The 23,234-nt window shown below is 46.0% G+C and overlaps 1 protein-coding gene across 1 annotated transcript in view; it reads right to left on the bottom strand.

The window, feature by feature from the left end:
* The window catches only part of LOC129699107 (contactin-associated protein-like 5), a 1,038,064-nt gene that overhangs the window by 834,349 nt on the left and 180,481 nt on the right, over positions 1–23,234 (bottom strand). The window contains exon 3 of the mRNA XM_055638766.1: positions 19,176–19,369. Coding sequence (XP_055494741.1) covers positions 19,176–19,369 — 194 coding nt within the window. The remainder of the gene's footprint in view (positions 1–19,175; positions 19,370–23,234) is intronic.

Genomic DNA, 23,234 nt, shown 5'->3' with positions numbered 1-23,234 from the left:
ACATGTACAGCAGGCAGTGTAGAAAGCTAATGGCATGTTGGCCTTCATAACAAGAGGAGGAATATAGGAACAAAGAGGTCCTTCTACAGTTGTACAGGGCCCTGGTGAAATCACACCTGGAGTATTGTGTGCAGTTTTGGTATCCAAATTCGAGGAAGGACATTCTTGTTATTGAGAGAGTGCAGCGTAGGTTCACAAGGTTAATTCCCGGGATGGTGGGAATGTCATATGTTGAAAGAATGGAGCGATTCGGCTTGAAAACACTGGAATTTAGATGAGAGGGGATCTTATTGAAACATATACGATTTTTAAAGGATTGGACATGCTAGAGGCAGGAAACATGTTCATGATTTTGTGAGATTCCAAAATCAGGGGCCACAGTTTGAGAATAAGGGGTAGGCCATTTAGAATGGATCTGAGGAAAAACCTTTTCACCCAGAGAGTTGTGAACCTGTGGAATTCTCTGCCTCAGGCAGTGGAGGCCAATTCTCTGGTTGCCTTTAAGAGAGAGTTAGATAGTGATCTTAAAGATAGCGGAGTGAAGGGATATGGGGAGCAGGCAGGGACGGGGTACTGATTGTGGATGATCAGTCATGATCACATTGAATGGCAGTGCTGGCTCGAAGGGCCGAATGGACTACTCCTGCACTTCTTGTCTATTGTTTATTGTTTGTTGGCTTGGTATGAATGTAAATTGTCCCTATTGTGTGTAGGATGGTGTTAGTGTACGGGGATCGCTGGTCAGTGCGGACTCGGTGGGCCGAAGGGCCTGTTTCTTCGCTGTATCCGTAAACTAAACTAAACTGAGTCCTTGTGGGTAAGATTTTAATCCACTTTGTCACAATGAAGTCGTGAAAGAAACTGAAGTCAAGGGCAAGATAATGTTAGCCTGTTGATCTTCAATGTGTTTTACGTCAGTGCTCATTGTAACAACTGCATTTCAAATAGCTCAGATATCTGTGCCAGCTCTTGCAGCAAGATTAATCATTTATCACTCTGAGTACAGAACTATGACCCAATATTTGTTTTAAATTTACATTTCAATCATTCGTATTTATATCTCCTGCTGCAAACTTTCAGAATTGAATTGAATGAAGTCTCCGAGTTTACCTTTCAATGCCAATTAATATTTCATGTTTGTCCTTTAACCATTTTCTTTTCTGACTGGCATTGGCATTTCTCGTTCAATCTCACAGTTCATTTGACTTTGGTACATGGTCCGTCTTTAGTTTTGTTTAGAGATACAGCGGGGAAACAGGACCTCTGGCCCTCTGGCCCACCGAGTCCACACCGACCAGCGATCCCCGCACGTTGCCACACACGAAGGACAATTTTGCATTTGTACCAAACGTTCAAAATTCAAACTAAAAGTTTAACTTTTCAGGTTTAGTTTCATTTATTATTATAGACAATAGACAATAGACAATCGGTGCAGGAGCAGGCCATTTGGCCCTTCGAGCCAGCACCGCCATTCAATGTGATAATGGCTGATCATCCCCAATCAGTACCCCATTCCTGCCTTCTCCCCATATCCCCTGATTCCGCTATTTTTAAGAGCCCTATCTAGCTCTCTCTTGAAAGCATCCAGAGAACCTGCCTCCACCGCCCTCTGAGGCAGAGAATTCCACAGACTCACCACTCACAGTGGGAAAAAGTATTTCCTCGTCTTCGTTCTAATTCTTCGTCTCCGTTTCATTTGTTATTGTCAAGTGTACCAAGGTACAGTGAAAATCTCTTGTGGACTTGCTTTCCAGTCAAAGACTACACATGAATGCAGTCAAGTACTCAGATAACGGATGAAGGGTATAAAATTTGGTGCAAGATATAACGTTAGTTACAGTGCGATAAATTCTGATTTAAAGACAGTTCATACCCTGTACCAGTGCGTTCTGCCACTAAGAAGCCCTGGACAAGACCATTAAGACCATTGGCTTCATCAGCGACAAGATTAGTCGGCCTATAGGGAGGAGGTCCAGCTCCTAGCAGCATGGTGCGCTGACAACAACCTGGCCCTTAACTCCAAGAAGACCAAGGAGCTCATTGTGGACTTCAGAAGGTCTAGGGGCGGCACGCACAGCCCCATCTATATTAACTGGACGGAGGTGGAACGTGTTTCCAGCTTCAGGTTTCTGGGGGTCAACATCTCTGATGACCTCTCTTGGACCCGCAATACCTCAACATTGGTCAAGAAGGCTCACCAGCGTCTCTACTTCTTGACAACAACCTGGCCCTTTAAGACTAAAGAAGGTCCACCTGTCTCCTCAGATTCTGGTGAACTTCTACCGCTGCACCATCGAGAGCATCCTTACCTTCTGCATCACAGTATGGTATGGCAACTGCTCTGTCTCCGACCGGAAAGCACTGCAGAGGGTGGTGAAAACTGGCCAACGCATCACCGGTTCCTCGCTCCCCTCCATTGAGTCTGTCCAGAGCAAGCGATGTCCGCAAAGTGCGCGCGGCATCGTCAAGGACTGCTCTCACCCCAACCATGGACTGTTTACCCTCCTCCCATCTGGGTAGTGCTACAGCTCTCTCCGTCCAGAGCAAGCGATGTCAGCAACAGTTCTTCCCTGCGCGGCATCGTCAACTTAACTCTGTACCTGCTGATTGCCAGTCACCCCAGCCACAGACCATCCCCCATAAAAATGTTAATGTATGTACATCCTATATTTTGCTGTTCCCATATTCCGCTCTTCTGGTAGAGATGCTACAGCTCTCTCATTGTCTCTGGACTGTACATTGCACAATGACAATCAGGAACAGCTCTGAATCTGATTGAGTAGACAGATGGTAAGATTCAAGAATCTTTATAAAGATGTGACATGCTACAAACTCATGGGAGTCCATGGCCCATCATATGCCATAGAGGGAGTGCAGAGAAGGTTCACCCCCCCCCCCCCCAGGACTGTCTTATGAAGAAAGACCCCATAACTTTGCACTACTCTCTAGAATTTAGGAGATTGATGTTATATAAACTACAAAATTTTAAGGGATTCCAAGCTAGATGCAGGAAGATTCTATGTTCGGACAAGGGGTCACAGCTTAAGGGGGGGGAAATCCTTTAACTGAGATGATTCCGAACTTTCTCTGTAGAGTGGTAATCAACTCTCTGCCACAGAGAGTGACAATACAGATTGCATCTGAGGGAGTTGATTGTGGCTAAGGGGATCAGGGGGTATGGAGAGAAGGCAGGTACGGGATACTGAGTTGGATGATCAGCCATGATCATATTGAATGGCGGTGCAGGCTCGAAGGGCCGAATGGCCTACTCATGCACCTAATTTCTATGTTTCTATGTTTCTATTTTTCTATTAGTTAAAGTAGAAAAGAAGTATACCGAACAGTATTGAGAATCTGGAGGCTATACACAGACTCACGACTATGTCATAGAAGGACTGCTCCACATCAAAAATTATCCACCCATCCACTAGGCATCTCCTGCCCACCGGTAGAAGAACCCACAAGCTAGGGCATGGAAACAGGCCCTTCGACCCACCATGTCTATGTCAACCTTTGAACCACCCAATGGAACGATGGGCATCGGTAGAGCTGCTGCCTTACAGTGCCAGAGACCTGAGTTCCTTCCTGACTACAATTGTTGCCTGTACAGAGTTAGTATGTTCTCCCCATGACTTGCGTGGGTTTTCCCTGACATCTTCGATTTCCTCCCACGTTCCAAAGATGTTCAGGTTTGTATGCTAATGGGCTTGGTGTAAATGAAAATTGTCCCTCGTGTGTGTAGGAAAGTGCAGCTGTACGGGGATCGCTGGTCGGTGCGGACTCAGTGAGCCGAAGGGCCTGTTTCCATGCTATATCTCTTAACTAAACTAAACCCTCACCATTGAATGAGCACTGTAGGCTTAAACTGTGTGTGATACTATGCGTAAATGGTGCAATAACATTGAGCACCTAGCTGAATTAATGAGATTTCAAGGATTGTTCTACATTCGCCTTGAAATTGGCACCTATTCCTGACTCTCCCTGTTTTGTATCAGAGCTTGTATTTTTCCTGTTTATAAGCCTATTGAACTTGTCAGCGAAAATCCTGCTTGCCTATTGCACATGTGAATATATATATATATATTTAAATCAATATGATAAGCATCAATGACGGCCAAATCAAAATTCCTAGTGATAAAAATTAACGATTACAAATAAAAATTCATCCCTGATCAATAACAGTTCTGTCAGCACCTGTGTAACTCTGACTCCAAAATCGTGCAAATTCAGTGGGTAGACACAAAACGCTGGAGTAACTCAGCAGGACATGCAGCATCTCTGGACAGAAAGAATGGGAGACGTTTTGGGTCAAGACCCTTCGTCTGACTAGTCAGGGATAAGGGAAACATTAAATGTAGGCGGTGGCCACAGGGGCCACAGTCTTAAAATAAAGGGGAGGCCATTTAAGACTGAGGTGAGAAAAAACTTTTTCACCCAGAGAGTTGTGAATTTGTGGAATTCCCTGCCACAGAGGGCAGTGGAAGCCCAATCACTGGATGGATTTAAGGGAGAGTTAGATAGAGCTCTCGGGGCTAGTGGAATCAAGGGGTATGGGGAGAAGGCAGGCACGGGTTATTGATTGGGGACGATCAGCCATGATCACAATGAATGGCGGTGCTGGTTCGAAGGGCTGAATGGCCTCCTCCTGCACGTATTTTCTATGTTTCTATGCGATGTAGAGACAGATAAATAACAATGAATGAAAGATATGCAAAAAGGTAATGATAATAAAGGAAACAGGTCATTGTTAGCTGTTTGTTGGCTGAAAATGAGAAGCTGGTGAGACGGGTGGGGGAGGGATAGAGAGAGAGGGGGAATGATGGGGTTATTTGAAGTTAGATAAATCAATATGCATACCACTGGGCTGTAGGCTGCCCAAGTGAAATAGGAGATGCAACTCCTCCAATTTGTGTTTAGCTTCACTCTGACAATGGAGGAGATTGAGGACAGAAAGGTCTGTGTGGGAATGGGAAGGGGAATTAAAGTGTTTAGCAACCGGGAGATCAGTTTGGTTCAGGCGGACTGAGCGAAGGTGTTCAGTGAAACGATCGCCCAGTCTAGGTTTGGTCTCGCTGATTTGAAATACTGTATTTCACTCTTCACACCATAACTGGTTAGCACTTTCAGCAACATTTGAGGGCGGCACACTGGCACAGTGATGGAGCTACTGCCTTACAGTGCCAGAGACCTGGGTTGGATCCTGACTACGGGTGCTATACTGTATTGAGTTTGTACGTTCTCCCCGTGACCGCGTGGGTTTTCTCCTGCGTTCCAAAGATGGTAGGTTGGCGTAAATGTTAAAAAAAATTGTCCCTAGTGTGTGTAGGGTAGTGTTAATATGCTAGGATCGCTGGACAGCACGGACTCGGTGGGCCAAAGGGCCTGTTTCCATGCTGTATCTATAAACTATAAACTAAACATAACATTTGGAGCATCACTTATTTTGTAATTGGCAAGGACAGGTTTGAACAAAGGCAGAGAGAGGCCAGTCGTTCCTTTGTTGCAGAATATTACTTGGGACTAGTGTGACCTGGATGCTCCATCAGTAAGTCTGACTAGTACACCAGTAAAGTCATTAACCTAGAGGCACCTACGTCACAGCTCGCTCAGAATACCTCAGCATTCCATTTGCCTTAATCTAAATTGCTTTGCCACTTTGCCCGAATATTGAAATTGATTGCACCATCTTCCCCCATTTTCAACATCTCCTTTCTGTTTCATAACCTTCAATTAGACGCAACCAACCTATAATATTTTACATTCCTCGGTTCATTTGTCATTTATTTCCATTACTGCTGGCGTAATCAGAATATTACCCAAATCGGCATCTTTTTCTTTTCAATGAATCATCTGCATCCCCCTTTCTTTGTGCAGTTAAGATTTGTTTTATAAAAAATAAATATATCCTGGAAGAAAGACAATGCAGTCTGGTATCACCATTATGATGGAGACAGATAACAACACAGCCAAATCTTGGAGTTTTCCCCTATGAAATTTCACATATGTTCGAATGTCTTGTTTTCAACCCGATTTCCTGCAAAGAAATTCCCAGGAGAAGGCCATTTGGCCCTTTTAATCTGTCCTGTCACATCTGATGCTTTAGCTCAATGCCATATTTTTAAGAACAGCACAGGGGTGGTGCAATAGTGTTGCTGCCTTACAACGCCAGAGATCCTGGTTCGATCCAGACCACGGTGCTGTCAGTGCGGAGTTTGTACGTTCTCCCTGGGAACGCATGGGTTTCCTCGTGGCGCTCAGCTTTCTCCCGCATTCCAGAGACATACAGGTTTGTTTGTTGGTTACACAAGAAAGCTGGAGCAACTCAGCGGGTGCAGCAGCATCTATGGAGCGAAGGAAATAGGCAACGTTTCGGGCCGAAACCCTTCTTCAGACTGATCGGGGGCGGGGGTGGGCGGGGACAAGAAAGGAGGAGCCCAAAGGCTGGGGGATGGGAGGAGACAGCAGGGGGAAGGAAGGGGAGGAGACAGCAAGTTTCCATTCGCTGTTCATCCCCCAGGATGCAGTCTAAAAACGTAATGAGGTGCTGTTCCTCCAATTTCCGGTGCTGCTGCCGCTGTGGCCATGAGGAGACCTAGAGAGAGGTCGCTTTAGTGGGAGGGGGAGTATGGGAGGTCAGCTAGGTTGTTTGTTAATTGACAATAGACAATTGGCTCCGATAAAAATTGTAAACTGTCCCTAGTGTGTCGGATGCTGGTGTGGACTCGGTGGGTCGAAAGGCTTGTTTCCATGCTGTATATCCAAAGTCTAAAGTAAAGTCTAAACCCTTCCGAAACACCTTGATGCTTTAGTGTATTATGGGCTTGTCCCACTTAGGCGATTGTTTCAGCGACTGTCATAGTCGTAGCAGGTCGCCGAAAAACTGGCGACTGGGACCCCCCCTCCCTACGACAATGTCTACAACAACCTCCCACCTAGTCGACGGCAAGCTACGGCAAGCTACCGACAACCGGCGACCCATTAAGACGTCCACCTACGACCATACCTACTATGACAATCTACGTCCACCTGCGACAAGCTACGACAAGGTACGACCCTGCCGGCAACAACTGAAGCCAACTTAAGACAATTCAGTCGCCGGTACCTGTCACCGGTTGACGTAGATTGGCGTAGGTAGTCGCCAATGGAATTCACCGAAGTCAGCATCCGGCAACAACCTACGTCATCCTGGCGAGAACCCACGACAAGCCAACCATCGCCGACTGTCGCTGAAAAGTATTAACATTTCAACATTCAACGGCAACCAGAAAAATGCTATGATTCTTTGGGCGACTGAGGAGACTACTCACGACCATACAGGCGACACTCTGGCGACCATGTAGTGGCCTAGTCGCCTGTAGTCGTCAAAAAAATCGCCAAAGTGGGACGGGGGCACTACATTCTGCCTGCCTCTTCTTTATATTCAATCATTTGGCATCCATGGTCTATTCTTATTTAATATTGTTTTGAGTTGATGAGATCAGTGACTGATCTGTGATCTAACTTTGAATGTTCACTTTTTGAAAAATGGCCTTGATTTGTGCAATTTCATCTGAGATTTAAAGTTACCTAGCAGCAAACTATCTGCCGGAGCAACTCAGAGGGCCGAGTGGCATCTTTTGGCAGGGAAGGTGTGTGTGGGGGGAAGGGATTGTTAACGAGTCAGGTCGAAAAACCTGCATCAGGATCGAGAGGGAAAGTTTGTTGCTCCAGATACGATCATCTTAAGTTTAGTTTAGAGATGCAGCGTGGAAACAGGCCCTACCGCCCACCGGGTCTGTACTGACCGACGATCCCCGCACATTAACATTATCCTACACACACCAGGGACAATTGTACACATACACCAAGCCAATTAACCCACAAACCTGTATGTCTTTGGAGTGTGGGAGGAAACCGAAGATCTCGGAGAGAACCCACGCAGGTCACGGGGGGAATGTACAAACTCTGTGTGGACAGCACCCGTAGTCAGGATCGAACACGAGTCTCTGGCGCTGCAAGCACTGTAAGGCAGCAACTCTACCGTTGCACCATCGTGCCACCCATCTGCTGTCTCTTGTGTCTCCACTAGAGATACACAAATGGCTCAGAATCAGCTCTCATTTGTCGAAGGAATCTTTGAGCCTGTACTCACCCCTAACAGCACTGCATCCCCAGAAATGTTTGGGTGTCAGGGGTTATGGGGTGAAGGCAGGAAAATGGGGTTCGAAGGGAGAGATAGATGATTGAATAGTGGAGTAGACGTGATGGGCCGAATAGCCTAATTCTGCTCCTATCACTTATGAACTCATGAAAAGTAAAATCGTACAGACGTGACTTGACATTGAAAATGCTCCAGCCTCTGCAAGTTGGAAAGCTTCTGGGAACGAAAACACAGTTAATATTTCAGGTCAATTACCTTTCGGAGGTTTAGTTAAGTTCAGCTTAGAGATACATCGCGGAAAGAGGCCCTTCGGCCCGCTCAGTCTGCACCAACCAGTGGGTCCTCGCACACTAACATTATCCTACACACCCTACACAGGACAATTTACACATACATCAAGCCAATTAACCTACAAACCGTAACGTCTTTGAAATAAAGTGTGGGAGGAAACTGAAGATCCCGGAAAAACCCCACGCACGTCATAGGAAGATCGTACAAACTCCGTACAGACAGCACCCGTCATCAGGATCGAACCTGGGTCTCCAGCGCTGTAAGGCAGCAGCTCTACTGCTGTGCCACCATAATGTGGACCACAGAGTAATTCCTGCCTTGCTGCATTGATTTTTCACGATCAGTTCCCGTCCAGCCCCGATCAGCCACACGGGGAACTGGTAAAAGCGTTCTGATGAGCCACGGCCAGACCTCGTCAGCAGGCCCGACTGACTGGCTGCCGTACCAGAGCCTGGGATCGACCGAGGCTCGTCTCCTGCTCGATGCTGAAGACCAGGAACCGGGGAGGAGGGAGTTGGCAACTGTGGCGGAAGCTGGACAAAGGGCCATTAAAATAAAACATAATAAAAAGGTAAACAAAAAGCTGACCAAAGTGCAAGACATCAGAAAACAGTAAAACAAGCAAGCAAGATGGCGGCGGATGGACCTCACTTGTCTACAAAGGCCATGGAGAATAGATATGTCTTCAGGAGTGACTTAAAAACAGCTAAAGAAGGGGCCTGTTTAACGTGCAGAGGCAATTCATTCCACAATCTCGGAGCCGACACAGCAAAGGCACGGTCCCCTCTGAGCTTCCGCTTAGTCTTTGGTTCAATCAGGAGCAGCTGAAGAGTGAACTCTTCACATCTTTGATACTTTGCTGATGTCTGGAATATGACGACTCGTTGTCCACTGCCTCGGTGAAGTCTACTATTACACTACAATCATTGCATCTTTGTACTAATCTGTTGTTGAGCGTATCGATCATGTGATTGTACTAGACTGTAAGGTGGACCAGGTGCAGGATACTATGTAACTTTGTCACCTCCCTTTATGCGGCGACTATTAAGCAAGGAATTTCACTGTGACTGAAGTATTCAATTCAATTCAAAATAAATACTTTTTTACTGAGCCTAGGTACATGTGACAATAAAATATCATCATCATTATCACTAGCAAAATTCTTGGCCCCAACTTTTGGACAATTCTCACTTTGTTCATGGTTCTAGGATAAAAGGCCCGTCCCACTTGGGCGACCTAATTGGCAAGTTTAGAAGAGCTTGAAAAAATGTCATGTTGAACACCTCCTTCACCTATGTAGAAGACCTCCTTCGACCTCCTCCTTCGACTATGTTGAAGACCAGCATCGACTCGCTACGACTAACATCGGGAAAATTGGACACCGAATCGTGGGGAGTGAAGACGACCTCCTTCGATCTCCTTCAACCTCCCTTCGACTATGATGAAGACTATCTACGACTACCTTAGACTACCCTCGATTAGATACGACTAACATGCCGACCTACTATGATCTATTATGACTAAACCTACGAGTAAAAAAAATATCGATTTTTTTCCATGGCGACCCTTTTTTACTCCCGGGCATTTTTTAACATATTGAAAAAAACGCTGTGAACCAGCTGAGGCCTCAAGTACGTGGAGACCACTCTCGAGTATGAAGGAGAGTTATGGAGACCTCGTGTCAACCATGCTGCTAGTGTGAGTCGAGGGCAAACTCGCCAGAACTCGCGGATTAGTTCGCCCAAGTGGGACAGACCCTTAAGTTCCTTCTAAACGTATGGATACCATGTTCCCATCCAGAAGAAGTGTCTGTCTAATTTCCTCCATGGATGATGTATGACCTGTTGAATTCTACAAGCAGTTTGATATTTAATTTTCCAGATCCCAGCATCTGCAGCCCTTTGTGTCTCCTGGACCCCATTCTATTTGGCCTTCTGTTTATTTTTTTGTTCCTGACCATAATATCACAGAAAGGACACGGCAAGTGTCTGCTGGTTTAATTCTCCTTCCCATTCCTACTCATAACATTCTGCCCTCGGTGTCCTTCATTGTCAGAGTGAGGCTAAATGCAAATTGGAGGAACTGCATCTCGCATTTCGCTTGGGCATTGGTTTCTGTAAGTTCAGGTAGCCGCGGCATTCTCTCTCTCTCTATCCCTCCCCCACCCACAAGACGCACCAGCTTCTCATTTTCACTCAACAAACAGCTTACAGTGGCCTGTTTCCTTTATCGTCGTTACTTTTTTGCATATCTTGCATTCATTGTTCTTTATCTCTCCACATCACTGTTTATATCTCTTGTTTCCCTTATCCCTAACTGAAGAACGGTCTTGACCCAAAACGTCACCCATTCCTTCTCTCCAGAGATTCTGCCTGTCCCACTGAGTTACTCCAGCTTTTAATGTATATCTACTGGTTCTATGCAGGTCTATGCAGTTTTGTGATATGCAGATCTGATGCAGTTGGACAATCTGGTCCAACTCTGCATTCTGCCAAAAATATGCTCAAGGATGTATTCTGTTTCTCCATTTTGCACCTTGCCCAGCATGTACACTTTGGCTAGTTTGTTTAGTTCATTGCCACGTGTACCAAGGTAGAGTGAAGAGCTTTTGTTTCCTGCTATCCAGTCAGCGGAAAGACAATCCCTGATTACAATCGAGCCGTTTACAGTGTTTAGATACCTGAATAGGGAATAACGTTTAGTGCAAGGTAACGCCAGCAAAGTATGTTCAAAGATCGTCCGAGGGTAACAAGTGAGGTAGATGGTAGTTCAGAATGCTCTCTGGTTGTGGTCGGATGACAGTTTCCTGATTACATTTGGGAAGAAACTGTCCCTGAATCTGGAGGTGTGTGCTTTCACACTATACCTTTTGCCCGATGGGAGAAGGGGTAAAGAAGGAGTGGCCAGGGTGCGACGGGTCCTTAATAATGCTGCTGGCCTTGCCGAGGCAGCGTAATCACTCTCCTTTGTCTTGCTGACATTGAGAGAAAGGCTGACTAGAAATGACAACTAGACTAAGTGCAGTCCCATTGGGTCTGCTCCCCCAATGCAATATTCCACCACTTACCCATTCCCCCAATGCAATATTCCACCACTCACACATAGCCCCCAACTGCGCAGATGCGGTAATTTCCCCTCATCCCCCAGTACTCCCTCCCCTCCTCTTCATCTTCCCTCTTCTTTCCCCACTCCTACTATGCTCCCCCAATTCCTCCCTTACCCTCAGTTACTCACTCTCTCCATCCATAACCCCTCTCCCCTCCCTACCCCCTCCTATCCCTCCATCCACCACTCCTCACCTCCCCCTTCCCCCCACCATCTCTCCTCACCTCCCCCACTGCTTTCCTCTCCCTCTATTCCCCACTCCTACCCTTCCCCACTCCTCTACTCTATTCCCCACTCCTCCCCCTCTCTCTCCTCCCTCCTACCCCACTCTCCCTCCTCCCCCACTCTCCCTCTTCATTCCCCCGCTCTGTCTTTACCCCCTCCTCTCCACCCCCCCCCCCCCCCCCCCCCCCCCCCCCACTCGCCTCCTCACCTCCCCAGGATCTCAAGGTTGCCGCTCCTTTCCCTCTTTGCATGCAGTGGCTGCGGTGGCTGCAGTGGCTGCCACCCCTGGCGGCTGTGGCTGCGGTTGCTGCGGTTGCTGCGGTTGCTGTGGTTGCTGAGGCTGTCCCCTCCAGCCGCTTCCGGCCGACTGGCTGTGGCTGTGGCCGTGCAACGCTGGACAATGCTGGGCGGCGCAGGCGACTGACGGCAGACCCGGCTAACCTGTGCGGCGATGGTGCAGCAGGAGAGGAGACCAATCTGCGCATTGGGCGATTTCTAAGATTTTTAAACCTTAATAACTTTTAAAATATACCATAGATCGGAACAAAACTTGTTGAACTTGAGCACAGGAGAATTTTCAGTAAGGTAGCGCTATCGTGTCCCATTTTTGTGCAAATAGAAAAACCACACAAACCGGAAGAGCACAAGATCAGAGTTTTAGTTATGTATAGATGACGATATAATCTTTTTTCAAGTTCATTGAACATCCCAACCGATTTGTGTGTGTAAAAGATTTTCCTCGTGTCACATTTGGTTGTTTTTGAAAATTATTTTCATTCCAAGTCCTTCATCTCTTGGGTCTTCCAGCACAATCAAGGATTGAGGCACTTTACCAAGCATCACTCACTCTTTGACAATGTTGTTGTCCTTGTCAAGGCAGCGTGAAGTATAGATGGTGTCAATGGAAGGGAGGTTGGTTTGCGTGATGGTCTGGGCTGCATCCACTATTCTCTTCAATTTCTCAGCTCCATGTGGTGTTGGTCAAAAACCATGCTGCAGTGCATCCCAATAAAACCCTTTCTAGGGCACATCTGTAGACATTGGCAAGAGTTGTTGGGGACATGCCAAACTTTCCAAGCCTTCTAAGGAAGAATTTCTGAACTTTACCATGCATTACTTCCTTTTTGAATATTAGTGCAACATCATTCAGATATTAATACAATGTCAATAATAACCTAAGGTTTGTAGATTAATTGGCTTCGGAAACATTGCAAATTGGCCCTAGTGTGTAGGATAGTGCTAGTGTACGGGGCAACTCTAGGTCAGCGGGCCGAAGGGCCTGTTTCCACGCTGTATCTCTAAAGTGAAGTAAAGTTCTGAAGAAGGGTTACGATTTTGGATTGACTCTGTCCTCGCTGTGGAGATGCTGACCAACCTATCCCCCAGCATTTTCTGGTTTTGGAAAACACAATGAAAATAGAATGATTTAACGTCCTTTTGTTTATTACCTTCCATCTCAAAAGGTCACCACCTCTGTTAAATAACAGATTCTAACGTGCACATTATAATCATTGGCAGACAGACGCATTTAAAGGCCTGTGCGCTGGCGTTATTTGATAATGAACCAGTGTATTGAATGAGGCAGTGAAATAACATAACGTGCCAAATTCTAAAAACAAATCCATTCAGAGTGGCTCCGTCTTTGCTCTGTTTTGGCTGTTACGTCGCTGACACCTCAATATAATGAAAGACTAGCGGCTGAGTGTAAGAAAAGAATGTTAGTCTCAGTCAGACTAGAATTTTTTTTTAATATATATATTGATTGATTAACACTGATACAGAGACAGGAAAAGTAATCATTCTACAGAAGTGGCATCATGTGAAACAACTGAAGCTAAAACATGCTTCATGCCCAGAGTAGGTGAATGGGGGACCAGAGGACATAGGTTTAAGGTGAAGGGGAAAAGGTTTAATGGGAATCTGAGGGATAACTTTTTCACACAAAGGGTTGTTGGGTGTATGGAACGAGCTGCCAGAGGAGGTAGTTGAGGCTGGGAATATCCCAACGTTTAAGAAACAGTTAGACAGGAACATGGATAGGACAGGTTTGGCAGGATATGGACCAAATGCAGGCATGTGGGACTAGTGTAGCTGAGACATGTTGGCCGGTGTGGGCAAGTTGGGCCAAAGGGCCTGTTTCCACACTGTATTGAGGAATGGGGCAAGGAGGGAGGGGGAGGGGAATGGAGGCTAAGATGAAGTTACTTAAAATGAGAGAATTCAATGTTCACACCGCTGAGTTGTAAGCTACCCAAGCAAAATATGAGCAAAATATGCTGTTCCTGTGGCTTCCCTCTGGTAATGGAGGAGGTGCAGGACAGAGATAGAAACATAGAAACATAGAAATTAGGTGCAGGAGTAGGCCATTCGGCCCTTCGAACCTGCACCGCCATTCAATATGATCATGGCTGATCATCCAACTCAGTATCCCGTACCTGCCTTCTCTCCATCCATACCCTCTGATCCCCTCAAGGGCCACATCTAACTCCCTCTTAAATATAGCCATCCCCTTGGCCAGAGATTCACCACTCTCTGGTGCCTCCTCACTCGGTTTTAAAAGGATTTCTTATCCTTAAGCTCCCTCTTCCCCAATATCTTCCTGCATCTAGCCTGTCCAACCCCTTAAGAACTGGCCCTCTCAATCTCCTACCCTCTGTGGCAGAGACAGTTCCCAGAGTCTGGTGAAATAATGGGCCCCGCACGCAATATCCGTGTTAGAAGGGGAATGGGAAAGGGAGTGAAATGGTTGGCAACTGGGCGATTCCATATGCCAAGCCCAGAGGACTGGAATACAAACGCAGAGATGTAATGCTGAGGCTCGTTAAGCCACTGGTCAGGCCACAGTAGGACAACCATGAGCAAATTTGGGCCCCGTATCCGTGGAAGGATGTGCTGGCTCTGGAGAGGGTCCAGAGGAGGTCTACAAGAATTATTCCAGGAATTAGTAGGTTAGCGTATGATCACAATCACAATAATGCTTTATTAGCCAAGTGTTTTTCGCAACATACGAGGAATTGCATTTGCCAAGTCAGTCAACCAAATAAAAAGCAACGAAAGACACAAAACACATTTTAACATAAACATCCACCACAGTGACTCCTCCACATTCCTCACTGTGATGGAAGGCGAAAAAAAGTTCAAATCTCTTCACAGTTCAAGTGAGTTTATTGTCATGTGTCCCTGATAGGACAATGAAATTCTTGCTTTGCTTCAGCACAACAGGACATAGTAGGCATTGACTACAACACATGAATAAATAAACTGATAAAGTGCAATTAACATATAATGGGTTAGTAATGTTCAGAGTTTTGTCCGAGCCAGGTTTAATAGCCTGATGGTGGTGGGGAAGTAGCTATTCCTGAATCTGGTCGTTGCATTCTTCAGGCTCCTGTACCTTCTACCTGAAGGTAGCAGGGAGATGAGTGTGTGGCCAGGATGGTGTGGGTCTTTGATGATACTGCCAGCCTTTGTGAGGCAGGGACTGCGATAAATCCCCTCGATGGAAGGAAGGTCAGAGCCGATGATGGATTGGGCAGTGTTTTTTATTTTTTATAGTCTTTTCCTCTCCAGGGCGCTCAAGTTGCCGAACCAAGCCACGATGCAACTGGTCAGTATGCTCTCTACTGTGCACCTGTAGAGGTTAGAGAGAGTCCTCCTTGACAAACCGACTCTCCGTAATCTTCTCAGGAAGTAGAGGCGCTGATGTGCTTTCTTGATAATTGCATCAGTGTTCTTGGACCAGGAAAGATCTTCAGAGATGTGCACATCCAGGAATTTGATGCTCTTGACCCTTTCACCCATCGACACGTTGATATAAACGGGACTGTGGGTCCCCATCCTACTCCTTCCAAAGTCCATAATTCCTAGCTCGCCCGCAGTCAGGGGCCTTGGGCCCTCCGTTGATGGGACGGTCTTGACTTCCATAGTTTTGACCCTCCGCATCGACATATTCATCTCCCGCATGGAGGGGATGTCAGTTACCCATCGCCGGATGATCAAGCCCCGCGTCGGGGCTGTTCGAGCCTCTGCGTCATTGGAGCTTCCCGACTCGGTCTCTCTTGAGACTGCGAGCTCTCGATGTAAAGTCCGCAGGTCACGGTTGGAGCGATTCCAGGCAAGGGATCGGTCCCGATATAAGTCCACGCCCCGCAGAGGGTCTCAAGTCAGTCAAGTCAGTCCAAGGAGGGCTCCTTCTCCATCGATGGTAGGCCGCAGACTGACCGGAGATACAACCCGGTAAATAGTCGCCTCTCGGGCAAGAGAGAGTTAGATAGGGCTCTTAAAGATAGCGGAGTCAGGGGATATGGGGAGAAGGCAGGAACGGGGTACTGATTGTGGATGATCAGCTATGATCACATTGAATGGTGGTGCTGGCTCGAAGGGCCGAATCGCCTACTCCTGCACCTATTGTCTATTGTCTTTTGTCAATTTTCAAATGGCCAAAGAGTCCCATGCTAGGTTTTTGTCAAACCCAAAAGCCAAAAGACTTGCTCAGACATTGCCCAAAGCTGCAAGCTGAAGCTATCTATTTAGCCCCTGCTGAGAAACCTGTGTTTTGTGAGCATTTCAAGAGCAAATACCCGACAATTTTCATGTTCGCTGGTTCTGGGAAATAGAACAATTCATGCACCCAGAGTACAGTTGCAACCATATGAGCAGAGAACAGCATGAGTTGGTTGCTGGAGCTAGCTCCCTCTAATTTGAAATAGCAGTGCTCCTTATTGCCAAGCTGTCAACTTTGATAACCTCCCCTTAATCACAGCACCGTGTTACGTTTATTTTTTCTCTCCCCTGTTGGCGGCACTAGCCTTGTCTGTGCCTGTCAACATAAGTCGGCTCGTTTCTTTTTGAGACTGGCTGTCAAAAAGGAGCAGCTCACTTCTCTTCGGAAATCTCCTGGGCTAGAGTCTCCATGAAGCCACGGACAAATATCCAAGGTGAAAGGAGACAGCATCCTTTATTCCACAGAAACATAGAAATTAAGTGCAGGAGTAGGCCATTCAGCCCTTCGAGCCAGCACCGCCATTCAATATGGTCATGGCTGATCATCCAAAATCAGTACCCCGTTCCTGCCCTCTCCCCATATAACCATAACCATATAACCATATAACAATTACAGCACGGAAACAGGCCATCTCGGCCCTTCTAGTCCATGCCGAACACGTATTCTCCCCTGGTCCCATCTACTTGCACTCAGACCATAACCCTCCATTCCTTTCCCGTCCATATAACTATCCAATTTATTTTTAAATGATTCCATTAGCCCCAAGAGATAAATATAACTCTATCTTGAAATGTCCAGTGAATTGGCTCGACTGCCTTCTGTGGCAGAGAATTCCACAGATTTACAACTCTCTGGGTGAAAAGGTTTTTTTATCATCTCAGTCCTAAATGGCCTACCCCTTATTCTTAAACTGTGACCCCCTGGTTCTGGACTCCCACAACACGGGGAACATTTTTCCTGCATCTACCCTGTCCAATCCCTTAAGAATGTTATATGTTTCTATAAGATCCCCTTTCATTTCTTTCCAGGTCATCCTCACTGGCAGGCAGTCTCTGGGTGCAGTGGGTAGAATTTAATAACTTGCTCTACCCACCATTTTTGGAGACGTTGTATTGGAATATTTAGCACGTTCCCTGGTCCATTTGCTGTGTTGAATCGTGGGATTGTTATGATCCTCAATGAGGCCATTGGGCCCATCAACTCTATCGCTCGCGGTAGAACAATCCCATCCATCCCATTCCCCTCATTCTGAGTAACAGCAACCACAAAGTTGGTAGGTTAGACAATAGACAATAGACAATAGGTGCAGGAGTAGGCCATTCAGCCTTTTGAGCCACCACCGCCAATCAATGTGATCATGGCTGATCGACCCCAATCAGTACCCCGTTCCTGCCTTCTCCCCATATCCCCAGACTCCGCTATTTTTAAGAGCCCTATCTAGCTCTCTCTTGAAAGCATCCAGAGAACCTGCCTCCATCGCCTTCTGAGGCAGGTTACCATTAAAATCTAATTTGGTTCAATGATGTCCTTCAGAGAAAGTAACCAAACATCCATACCTGGTATCTCCACACGTGTGTTGCCACTCCAGATGTGGTTCTGTTCCTAATTGCCTCCATCATTCAAGGGCAGTTAGGAATAGACAATAAGTGCCTCGTATCCTTTGCTTTGCAAGTACAATCCTTTGCTTTGCAAGTCAAAATGTCTTAGATCGCACTGCACACCAATGGACCCTCTGCGGCGACCTTCAAACAACCATTTACATCGATTCTTAACTCATAAGTTGTAGGAGCAGAATTAGGCAATTCGGCCCATCAAGTTCATTCCGCCACAATCATGGCTGTTCTATCTTTCCCTCTCAAACCCATTCTCCCGCTTTCTCCCCATAACCGTACTAATCAAAAATCTATCAATCTCCACCTTAAAAATATCCATTGACTTGGCCTCCACAGACTTCTATGGCAATGAATTGCACAGATTCACTACTCTCTCACTAAATAAATTCCTCCTTATCTCCTTTCTAAAGGATCAGCCTTTTATTCTGAGGCTATTGCCTTTGGTCCTAGTCTCTCCCACCAGTGGAAACATCCTCTCCACATCCACTCTATCCAGGCCTTTCACTATTTGGTAAGTTTCAATGAGGTCCCCCCTCATCCTTGCAAACTCCAGCGAGTACAGAATTTAGCTGCAAATCGCAATAACTGCACGGCAGGTCCGCTGTGGTCAACTGGGTTTGAATTTCCCGGCCATTGTCCATCACCAACTATTCAGGTGCACTGTTCTCTCCCTCTCCCATGGTTACATTGTCAGAGTATCTAAAATGTTGACAACCATCTCAAGATTCGGCTCTTCCCAGAAAATATAACAAGCCGTCCCCTCCCCTCCCGCCCCGTTTTAAAAAAAGAAAATCACTTCAGCAAGAATCACCACGTACATTTTTTCCTCATAACAATCAGGTTGGAAGGTTCAACCTCCACATGAGATATAACAGTATGCGATAATGTAATGACTTCTGGAAATATTTTGGCAAGCTGTCAGCCGAGAGGTATACCTTGAACGACGAAGACTGCAAATGATTGAGCACCTCTTTTAAACCCCAGAAATAGATGTTGTTGATATATTCCTACGCTCTTGCAACAAGTTTACTATCCCTCCAAATACAATCCGATGATTCCAACCATTGTTTTTGTGCGTGGCTCCTCGCAAACCAGTCGTGCACGGATTAATCTATTTCATGCACCACTGATCAAAACGGCGAAGAAAATAAATAGTCACTAATGCTCGTAACGATTCAGAAAACATATTGTGTTTCTGTCTAATAGACTCTTTGCAGCATCGTATACAGAATAGCAACAAACAATCTATTTTTGGATATTGACGCTGACTGGGAGTAATTCCATGTAAATTACCTACCCAAGTGTTGTCTTCTTGCCGGTACTGTTTCCAATTTCTCTCAGTGTCACTGAACATCAGTGCATAACTCGTCACCCAATCTGAACTCCCATATCGACCTTGGGTTGCGAGGGCAGAGATTTCTGTTCTCTCGCCCAGATCTATTTGTAACCATTGGTATTTGTTCGAATCCAGTGGAGACCATCCACCTGCACCTGCCACGAAGAAACAGCACCATTAAAATAAGCAACACCATCACAAATTCGAGTGTCCTTAAGAATAACATCATAGAACTGGGGCCTGTACTCGCTGGAGTTCAGAAGGATGAGGGGGTGGACTTCATTGAAACTTACCAAATAGTGGAAGGCCTGGATCGAGTGGATGTGGAGAGGATGTTTCCAATAGTGGGAGAGTCTAGGACCACAGATCAAGGCCACAGAATAAAGGGACGATACTTTAGGAAGAAGATGAGGAAGAATTTCTTTAGTCACAGGGTGACACATCTGTGGTTCATTGCCACAGAACACATGAAGGCCAAGTCAATGGATATTTTTAAGGCAGAGATTGATGGATTCTTGATTAGTACAGGTGTCAGGGGTTTATAAAGAAAAGGAAAGGGAATAGGGTTGACGGGGAAAAATAGATCAACCATGATTGAATGGCGGAGCAGACTTGGTGGGCCGAATGGCCTAATTCCGCTCCTATCACTTACAAACATGGATCAGTACAGCACCGAAACAGGCCCCTTGGTTCATGATGTCTGTGCAAACATGATCCCTACTTAAACTAATCCCCAATAGAAGCAAGTAACTGCAGATACTGGTTTACCAAGGAAAAACACAAAAAGTTGGAATAACTCAGCGGGTCAGGCAGCTAAGGCATCCCTGGAGAACATGGAAAGGTGACTTCTCGGGTCGAACTGCTTTTCTTCAAACTAATTCACACCGCCTTCATGTGTTCCATATCCTTGCATAACCATGAGCCTATTTAAGAGCCTCCTAAATACCATTATCGTATCTGTCTGCGCCATTATCCCTGGCAGTGCGTTCAAGGCACCCATGAAATTGTAACATAAAATTGCCCCAGATGTCAGACTAATCGTTATTTAATGTACATTAGCTTGATAACATCTGTATAGTGTTGCAGAAGATCTTTTGCACAATTAAGGTCTTTATAAATGGGTTATTATTATTGTACATCTGTCCTTAGAAATTGGGAGATTCATTGTTGACACATCAGAGTCAGATTATTCTCGTTGTTTTGTTTAATATTGCTCCGAATACAATCAGTTTTGAATAAATATATATTCAATGGCCATATTTTGCCAAATAGCAGAGACAAGGGATGGCACAGTAGCGTAATGGTACAGCTGCTGCCTCACAGCACCAGTGACCTGGGTTTGATCCTGACTACGGGTGCAGTCTATGTGGGATGTGTACATTCTCCTGGTGAGTTTTCTCCAGCTGCTCCTGTTTACTTGTAGGTTGTAGGCTAATAGGCATCTGTAAATTGCCTCCAGCGTGTAGGACAAAGAACTAATGTACGGGAGATCGATGGTCGGCGTGGACCCGTTGGGCCGAAAGTCCTGTTTCATCGCTGTACCTCTAAAACAAAACTAAAACCCATTCTCAAGGTGCATTTCTGGCAAATAGCCATAGGTTAAGCAATTCCCAGCAGCAACACAGATGCCAAAGGCAGAGACAACCAACTCCTCCTTTTCCCTTTCTTGTCCCCAGACCCCCAGCTTATCTGCGGAAGGGTTTCGGCCCGAAACGTTGCCTATTTTTCCTTCGCTCCATAGATGCTGCTGCACCCGCTGAGTTTCTCCAGCTTTTCTGTGTAACCATTTTAGAATTGCTTATGCGGCCTGCAGATAACGATGAGCTTAAGCTATATTCCCAGGACGTATGGAGGTTAAAGACTGATCTGATTGAGATGATTACAATAATGAAGGGAATTGACTAAAGTCTACAGGAAATGATTCTCCTCTCCAGAAGAGCAATCGAGACTCAGCAGATGTAATCACAGCATTAGCGCAATGCCAGCTAAAGGTGATTCCAGAGCAAGAAATGAGCTGCGCAATATGTGGTGCGAATATGCAAAACCACACAGCCCCTGCAGATTATTAATGTCAGATCACTTGATCTACTGCAGGACAAACAAGAACCATCACATCACTGCAAATTGGTTTCGTTATCGGCCCACTATGTTATTCAAAAGAAATTGGTTATTTGGGTTAAAGGTACCAGGCGTGCAATTGTCGAGAAATAGGACTCATTTTTTTTTGATGCGTAAATTAGACTCAAAACCCATTCCAAGTGTTGTACCCATTTCCTGCTGATGTCCCAACACCACAACATTGTACCAGACATTTCATGCTGTAAATAACTACGGAGGCGCCCATTTGATAACCACAATGATATCCTGGCATTGACACACCTGATTTATGTTGTCACATAGTTTAACTGTGTGAAGGTATTTTAGATTCACATGTGGTATTGGGATAGGTAAAACATTACCTAGTGTGTTTGTTACCATGTACAGGTAGGTGGCTTATTACTGAATATAAAGTTAGTTATTGCCCTATAGCATAAAAGTGTGTAGGTGGTTTAGATACTCTGAAAATAGACACAAAATGCTGGAGTAATGGGTCTGTCCCACTTAGGCGATTTTTTCAGCGACTGCCGGCGACTGTCATAGTCGTATCAGGTCTCCGAAAAACCGGCGACTGGACCTCCCTACGACAATGTCTACAACAACCTACCACCTGGTCGACTTCAAGCTACGGCAAGCTACCGACAACCGGCGGCCCATTAGGACGTCCACCTATGACCACGCCTACGACAACCCACGTCCACCCGCGACAAGCTACGAACCGTTCAGCGACAACCGAAGACAACTTAAGACAATTCAGTCGCCGGTACCTGTCGCCGGTTGACGTAGGTAGTTGCCGATGGAATTCACCGATGCCAGCACCGCGACAACCTATGTCACCTGGTGACAACCTACGTCATTCTGGCGACAACCTACGACAGCACCTACGTCAGGAGAAGTCAAGCTACGCTCAATGACGTCAAGCCCACTGTCGAGCAAAAATGTTTGAACATTTCAAAATCCAGCTGCGACCAGAAAAACGCTAAGACTCTTTGGCCGACTGAGGAGACTACTCACAACCATACAGGCGACACCCCAGTGACCATGTGGTGACAGCCTAGTCATCTAAAAAAATCACCTAAGTGGGACAGGCAATTTACTCAGCGGTTCAGGCAGCAGCATCTTCAGTCTGAAGAAGGGTCTCGGCCCAAAACGTCACCTATTCCTTTTCTCCAGGGATGCTGTCTGACCAGCTGAGTTACTCAAGCATTTTGTGTCTATCTTCGGTGTAAACCAGTATCTGCAGTTCCTTCCAACATAGTTTCGATACTACTTTGGCATTGGGCTTGGCATTCTTGGTTGAGTGCTTTTCCCGAGGTTATAGCGCAAGTATTTTGTGTTTTAAACGTAATATAGGGTTTAATTTCCCCATCATATCTTGTGTGAGTAATGAATGTGTGAGTGTTGATATCAATGAGCGTGGCTCGTTTTAATGAGTTAACAATGGAAAATAGATCGGAAGGTGGAGACCTAGAATAGATAGAGGATATTATTAATGGACTTCTTTTCTCGACTTCGTTTCTCAAGTCGTTTCTCCACTTCCTGACCAACAGACCCCAATCAGTGAGAATAGGGGACAAATCCTACTCTACGATAATCCTCAACATGGTGGCCTCAATGCCCCTTCTTAGCCCCCTTCATTACTCTTTGTCCACCCATGACTGTGCAGCCACGTACAACTTCATATTGCTAGGAGTCAATATTACCAGCCACTTCTCCCCTGACCACCCATTTTCAAGCAACAACCAATAAAGCACTCCAACACCTCTATTTCCTTAGAAGGCTTAGGAAGTTGGGCGCGTCCCCTACAACTCTCACCAACTTCTACAGATGCACCATACAAAGTATTTTATCGGGAACTGGTTTGGGAACTGTTCCATCCAGGATCGCAAGAAATTGCATTAAATTGTGGACGCAGCCCAGACC

This window comes from Leucoraja erinacea, chromosome 7 (genome assembly GCF_028641065.1).
Source record: "Leucoraja erinacea ecotype New England chromosome 7, Leri_hhj_1, whole genome shotgun sequence".
Classification (NCBI taxonomy): Eukaryota; Metazoa; Chordata; class Chondrichthyes; order Rajiformes; family Rajidae; genus Leucoraja; species Leucoraja erinaceus.
The sequence above is the reverse complement of the archived record's forward strand: the minus strand, read 5'-3'. Positions and strand labels throughout refer to the sequence as shown.